Source organism: Merops nubicus, unplaced genomic scaffold (genome assembly GCF_000691845.1).
Source record: "Merops nubicus isolate BGI_N331 unplaced genomic scaffold, ASM69184v1 scaffold53227, whole genome shotgun sequence".
NCBI lineage: Eukaryota > Metazoa > Chordata > Aves > Coraciiformes > Meropidae > Merops > Merops nubicus.
The window spans coordinates 1,009-9,035 of NW_008620669.1; the positions used below are offsets into that span (position 1 = coordinate 1,009).

The 8,027-nt window shown below is 40.8% G+C and overlaps 1 protein-coding gene across 1 annotated transcript; it reads right to left on the minus strand.

Annotated features, from left to right (window-relative positions):
- Positions 1–2,270: 2,270 nt before the first annotated feature.
- HMGN1 (high mobility group nucleosome binding domain 1) lies at positions 2,271–7,982 on the minus strand (the record flags this gene model as incomplete). Its single annotated transcript, XM_008944164.1, has 4 exons — positions 2,271–3,150; positions 6,334–6,465; positions 7,776–7,826; positions 7,959–7,982. Coding segments are annotated over 4 exons (255 nt in total), but the record flags the coding sequence as incomplete, so codon positions are not given.
- Between the last annotated feature and the right edge of the window lie 45 nt (positions 7,983–8,027).

The window sequence follows — 8,027 nt, forward strand, 5'->3', positions numbered from 1 at the left end:
GGATAAGTGTGTACAAAACAGCACTCTCCTAACCAGAACCACCAGTAGCAACACGCAGATCTGAGTAACTTTGGCGAGACGCGTTCTGCGCTCGGATGGTTCCCCGTTACGTGCCTATTCCCTAGTGCCACACGCAAATCTGTACTAGCTGTCACTCATTCCTTAGCTGCAGAGAGCGGACGGATCCGGTGTTGGGCAGGAAAGGATGCTTTCTCTCAGGCACACCCATGGAAATTCTCATCAGGTAAATTTAAATGACTTCTACTCCAGTTTGCCACAGGTGGAATTGACACTTAGTGGCAATATATAATTCCTCATTTTCCTAAAGCCAAATTGGTGGCTTTTTTATGGTTACACATTAGCTGTTCATGCCACGTGGAGAAGAGCCATAGTATCTCTCTACTGCAGATTCAACCAAAATCCATAGCTGACACACCTACGTATTTACTAGGTGTACTTTATGTTTCACTGCATTAGGTGGGCTGCGCTGCTCAGCACAGATCTAGTGCTGCTGCAACCACCTCTGCCCTTTCCTTCTTCCAGCATGAAAATCCCTCTGTGCTGTGAGGGAGAAGCTATCGCCGACCTACGCTTGCCAAGTCCTTTCACTTCCGTAATAAAGTAAAATGCAACTTTTTGTCCCCAAGAGTAAATATTAGGAAGCGGTTACAATAAACTGAACAGCAAATAATAGATGTTAGAAGATAGGGAAAGTCAACAGGATCTCAACACCAGGGACTCAAAACCCATGAAAAGTAGACACTCACTAATAGGAGGCAAGAGAGATTATTTTGGGGTATTTACCTGTTAATTTATCGGTCATTTAGCAGATGGGTTTGAGTTGCTAAAAACAGCAAGTGAAGAATGTCATGTAGCTACATCATGCTGCTACTAAATTAAACCAACAAGAAATCTGGAGGGGGATTGAGGGGGAAGGCTGGGGGTTAGAAAAAGTGGCATAAATTTACAGTTCTGGAATACCCAAGAACTTGGGGCCAAAGCCAGGTGCACTGGAAATGAACCAGAAGCACACTGTGGTCCGGTATTGGAGGAGATCCTACATATAAGCTAAAGAAAAGGTGAACATTGCTTAAATACCGAAAAGGTAAAAAATGGTAAAATGCCTTCTCAAATGAAAGCATTGTTTAAGAAAGCAAGTTACAGGTGGAACTAAAGTGGTTTTGTTTTTTAGAAATAACCGGATGACAATTTGAAAAGAGTACCAAAGATGTACAGGAAGCAGATAGTCCTTGCAGGTGTTACTTCAGAGCACAAACAAGTTCTTGGTCAACGGGGGAAAAAGAAACAAAGACAAAACATTACTTTTTGATCCTGACTCCTCCCAAAACAAGGCTGACAGTTGTGACTGGCATCAAATAGAATGGCAAGATAAACCCAGAAAACTACTACCTGCTGCAATTCAGCAAAATAACATGAAACTGGGGGGAAAAAGGCAAAACAAAACAACCCTGCACTCTGTGAGAGAACTGAAGAAATGCTGTACTAAATTTGATTTTTTATTTTAAGGTTAAGTCATATATACTTAGAAATGCCCCCTTCTGATGAAAGCCTGTTACATCTTCCACAGGATTGATTTAATTATCTCAAACAGAGCAAGGAATAATCAGTACCATTACATCCTGCACAATTAGCTCTCAGCAGAGGTTAAGTCTGATCCGAAACCGCACTCCGTCAGCCTGGACCCTCATGTGGCAGGTACACTTGTTCACAGCACAGTAAGCTCACCCAACAGCTCACGAGCACCAAGAGGGAAGTCTTCTCCTTCCTGCCCTGCTCCTGATCAGGATGTTCCACAACTCATGCCCCATGAAGGTTCCATTACATAAATTCAGACACCTGTGGAATTTCACAGCCTGGGTTCATTTTTCCACAGACAGCTGAAGCTTTATTGATTTTAAGGCAGGATTTAGGTTAGTTCCTATATGGTTCCAACACAACAGCAACACCAGCTATCAGTGACATTCAAGAGGATGCTTTGTCTGTCTTCCTTGAAGCGGCTATTAACACGGGAGTAGATACATAGCCTCTTAGATGCTAGACAGATGAAAACCTCTGATGCTTTTTTTAAGGGAAGAGAGGCATCAGCCTATTGGATTTCAAACCAGAACTAGTTTTCTACTTGGTACTCACTCCCCACATTACTGCCTATCTCTTGAAAGGTACATTTTTAACATTAGAACACTACTAAGAATCAAGAACTATACCACTTAGATTATGAGTTGTCAGTCAATGCAGGAGCTACAGAAACATCCTTCCATAGTCAAGATTTATTGGTTTTTGTTTGGTGATCACAGACACTACGAACAATTTTACAATTGTTTTTATTCACTTAATTTCTTAAAACTAAAAACAATAGTTGTTTTTTTCCCTAAGACAATTTCAAATATTTTTCATTTGATCTTTGTAGCCAAGCTGTCCTTTAAAATTGGATGTGAAGTTCCAGTATCTCGAATACTGACCCAAGTTAGATCTGCCAAGCAGAAAATTTCACTTAGTAGTTAAAGGGAGAATAAGTTTCCAATGTTTCCCATCACAGCTAAAAAGTTGTTGGAAAAAAATTAAAGCTGCAACTACCAAAAATAACTTTGTCACAGATATACATCACTCAGCAAGAAATCCAACACTAGGGAGCAGTTTTATTAGGTAAGCAATTCTACTGATGGTACAACCATAGATAAAGATAAATAACTAAAATGTTAAGACATTCTCAACACATCATTACAAATTCCAAAGTCTGATCTGTGTTATGCTTCATTTAATACGATAGAAAAACTGTCCCTCAGTCGATGGAACACAAAACCTAACCAAGGCTTCAAAATTCTCTCCTTAATGTAACATGCCATTAATTTCTGGTTTCATAGAAAACAGACAACCAGTACATGATTTTACCACTTAAAAAAAGCATTTACACTTATCTAAATATGTAAAAAAATGGGTTGTTTGGGCTCTCTCCTTTTTAAAAATGTGTTTTCTAGAACTACTAAAAAACTTGCATTTACAAAATAGTTGATAAAAATATTCCTCTGAATTGTACAAGAAGAAAGGTATAAGGACCACCAATTAAAGACTTGGTACCAGACGTTACTCAGACTTGGCTTCTTTCTCTACTGCTGCGTCAGATGCTGGGGCCTGAAAAAAAGACACAAACCAGAATACTTCAATGCACAAAGTTTAGCTCTTGGTTTGTAGTATTTTTAATGCACAAGTTATCTAACTTGACATACAGACCAGTTGAGACTTGTTCCCACATCCCATGCTTTACAGTCAACCAACTGGTGTCATCATCCCCTTGCTTCACTTTGATAACGACCTACTAAAAGCATGCTGTCCTGAAAAGGCTCAGATGCATCAGTATGAATTTCAGAATGTTGCTACTGTTACTACTCCAAAGGGATTTTTATTACAGAACAAGGCCCATTTCAGTAATTACTGCTTTTATGACAGGAAAAGGGGCTTTTTAACCCAGGCTAAAATCCCTGCACACAGGGAGTTTAGAAAAGACCCTATAGACACCCTTTATGCATTTAAATCTCAGTGCAGCACTTTTAACATATTCTGAAATCTTACTACGCTTTGAAGTAACCAAGACTTCTGAAGTAACTGAACTGAACTGAAGTAACCAAGGCCAGTACTGCATTAAACATAGCTTTGTAAAACTCCATGCAGCAAGACCAAACTGGAGCAGCAGAGCTGCACTGTTTTCATGTCAAGTTTCTATGTGCTGCACCTCCGCTTCAGAACGAGTTCATGCAAACTTCACTGATTAACATTACAACTCCATTTATTTCAGAACACGCTGTATTTGCAGTGTATGTTTAAAAAGAGAACATAACATATATATTAGCATAAACATTGTATTTAATTGTTCTTTGGAGCACCGCTAGCTGAACAGATTAATTGCAGCAGTGCCCAAAGAGGAACGCTGACACCCGCCCAGCCTTTAATGCCACCTGGGGGGAGCTTCTGAAGGATGCAGCCTGGCAGCCATTTCTGTTCACAGGCGTGGGTCCCTCCCAGTGCCACCACAAGTCCTCACTGGCCTGTCACAGGACCGCGGATTAACAATCTTATCACTGACTCCGTTGCCCTGAGTGAAACAGGACCGTCCAACAGGACAGACTGTGCCTTGCCTCTGCCTCTTCTAGACTCAGGTATTCTATTAAACCTGCAGTTTTGGCTGGTGTTAACGACATGAAACCATCAGGAAGATGTGCCACACAACTCACCTATTCTTTATAAATTTGCATCTCTGCTCTAGTGCACTAAATAGACTCCGAGTGAGAAATATTGCCAAACTTAACTTTCTCTGGTATTGCTGAAATACTACATGCATAAATTAGAAGACCAAATTATGGGATAGTAATACAGAGCCAGAACTATGCATGAAGTGAACTCAAGAATTCCTAGTTGGAGCATGACTTTTTCAAAGATCACACCATAAGCTTACAAATGAGAAACTCTTACCCCAAAGTTTCCTGTACACGCAAACACCGCCTTGTACCTTCCTCACACACCAAAAACCATTATCTACCTAAGAGCCAAATACTCTTTTCCTCTACTTTAAGGTCTATCTGCAGAGATAGACCAATGTGATAAAATTCAGATAGCCTTTTTTCTCCTATCTTAAAAAAAAAATATTTTCAATACAACAACCACAGGAAGCATGAATCACACAAAATAAAAAAAAAATCATCTGACTATCTGATCAGCAAACTCCACTGAACTAATGAAAACGAGTGAGGCATTGAGTATTGCAGAAACCCAAGACCAATTCTAGGGCTGTTACCACATGAAAACTTGTGTTTCATCCAGTTGTTAACAGCTGCCCTAGTAACAGGCACTGCTTCTCCCTACAGATCTTGTCCTAAATTTAAAACTAATTTACGTCCACATTCCAGAAAAAGATTACAGTGTAGAGGATGTTTTAAGTTAATGATCAGTGACTCCAAAAACATCAGCAACATGGCCATTTTAGCACAGTATGAAGCCAAGACTGATCTGATGTATTTGTTTCTTCAGCAACAGCAACATAGTAGTTCTTGTGCTTTCTCTTCCATTCCTGCACCAACCTGTCCCTTTGTCATGGTTACCACGGCTGGGACCAGCTTATCATTATGTGGGTATAACCAAAAACTGTGTATTCTATACTCTCTATGTCATTGCTCATGGGCTGTTAATCATTGGTAGCAGCTGCCCAGGACACACCTCACACCCCAGGCTACAACAGATAAGGAAGGAGGTCCAGGGAGATGTTAACACCTTCACATCCATCCTGAGGAGTCCTCTCTATTAATGGGCCCATCCATGTCTTGCCCCATGACTCATACAGAGCTCCCCCAGGAGCTATTTCTGTTTAAGGGGCAATCAAGGACCCACTGCATGACTCATAGAATGACATCAGCACGTTGTGTGATGCTCTGCCCAGGGGGAGGAGCCTAGTGCTCCCACCTGGATATAAACTGGGGTTCAGTACAGCACAGGAGGGCTTACCCACTGGAATTCCAGAGGACAAGAACTACCAGATCTTTTCTACGAGATCACTGCTTCATCTGGACTGCTACCACCACCCTAACCAACAGTGTCAGGGTGTATTCTGACTGTCTGTGGTGTTTCTTTGTACCTTTGTATTTCTTTTATTTTTTCCTATTAAATTGTATTTCTGACTTGGAGTGTCTCACAGATTTGCTTTCAAACCGTTACACCCTCCTACTAGCAGTGTCTCTGTGACTCCTACAAATGTTGTTTTTCACTACAAATGTTACTTTAACTTTGGCTAAATCATTTGAATTTTGAAGTTTCAGTGAAAATTGTTTCTAGTGAAAACTGTTTCAAGTTGTACAAAATGATTGTTGCTTTTGTCAAAAACTCATAGAAAGAAGAAACTTCTCCTCCAGTAACAGCTATGGCAGACCAAAACCCCAACCACATCCTCCAAAGACAGACACTCTGCCTGCTTCCCCCTCCTCTACCAATATGCCTTCTGTCTAATTTGTGTATCCATTTAATTTGACAAGACCTACCTGCAGAGAAAACACCTCCTCTCTGAAGGACATTATCCTGTATAGGAACTTTGGTAAAATTCTCACTGAATTTTCCCTGAATTTCAAGGACTGTTATCACAATATTGCAACTCTTTGAGGCACCTAGAATTTTCCAGGTACATCTGCTAGTGTTTTGATGGCCTACCTCATTCTTCTGGCAGGAATAGCTTCTATTCTAGAACTGCAAGTGTTTCTGACAGATGTTTGGATAAAACAGAACAGCAAGTTTTCCATCCAGCTGGTTTGCACCAGAGAACACAGAAAACTTTACCTCTTCACTTTTAGCTTCTCCATTTTCTGCAGGCAAGTCATCCTTTGTCTGTTCCTGGTTTGTCTCTTCCATCTGTTTTCCTTTAGGCCCCTTCTTCCCCTTTGATTGGGCTTTCTTGTCCTCAGATTTATCCTACAATGAAACCAATTTGCAGTAAGTAGATTCCTATGACCTACTAGGTAAAGTCTGAAAATAATACAAACCACACAAACCAAGATGAACTTATTAAACAGCAAGAGCTAGAATCAACAATGAGCTAATACATAGTTCAACTGCCAAACATGTTTTCCAAACTATATACACACAGTTTCAGATGGTCAGTAAAATGAGGGAATCAAGCTGGAATGATAACTAGATTCTAGTGATTTATAGAGTAAGGAGTAATCTATTATTTAACCTTGTGGTGCAGAAGAAAAATAGCTATGCAGCCCCTCCACTTTGTAAATACAAAGCATTTCACTTTTTTTTTCTCTTACATCAATATAATTCCAGTAACCTAACCTAAATTTTATCATCTGGAAGTATAGTTTTTCAGTGCTCCTTCATTAGTATCTCAGTCACATCTTCTGTAGCTACACAACTGTTGTTAAATGGGTAGGGAAGAAGTATTTGTTCAAGGTACTTTCATATAAATATGCAATACATCCTCCCAAGCATCCCTTACAGCAAACAAATACTACGAAGTCCTCCAGCTGATACCCTTATTCACAAAACGTTTCTAACAATTCAGAATTACATAAATGCACCAGTTTTGACACCACCTGTCAAACAGTATTTTATGATACTAACAAAGATTAATAATCTTATAATCTCAAAGGAACACTTAAAAACACATATACCAATAATCCATCAGATAGACACCCTCTTTTATTTCTCCCAAGAAATAGTTTTACACCTCGGTTATTTGCACTGTGAAGGACACACTGCGAAACTGAAAACTGGTGCTAAGGCATGCTTACGTTCACATACGCACAGAGACTTGACGGCTGGGCTACGTGAATGGGAACCTATATCTTTTTCAGTGTCTAAGTAATTCAAATATTTTTTTTTCCTGTCCTAACACACTGCTTTAAGTCACGAGTGTATTTTACCCCCCTTTCGTTACATGGTGAAACACAATCCTATGTAAAGTTGGTTTGACATTCAAGTAGTTCTGCTCAGCACTGAGCTACCATCTAACATCCATGAATCAGGGCCCACATTTCTACGCAATACTTTGAGTGCTTAACGAAGATCTACTTGAAAGAATGGTGGAATGCACCTGTAGATACTGGCAGAACCACCCGAATATGGTATTTCAGCTAAATTAATGTTCCCACAAGGAAGACACAAACACAAGTAAAAAAGCTCCAACACCGTGCATGGAAGACATGAAAATAAATGCCACCAGACGCAAGAAGTCGACCACCTCCTCTCCCTCCCCAAATCCCAGCGATTCTCACCTTTGCCGCTAACTTTTTTGGTTTCGGCTCTGCTTTGGCCGGAGCGGGTTTCTGAGAAGAAAGAACAAGGAAAGGGAGGGATCCAGCCCTCAGTAACCCTCTTTTTCGATACAGACACAGAGACACCCCGTGCCTGCCCGCCCACGCGCGGCAGGGACATGCGCCTCTCGCGCCCGTACTCACAGCGGACAGCCGCGCCGATCGCCTCTTCGGCTACAGGCGGGGGAGAGAGAGAAACGGCGTGAGCGGGGC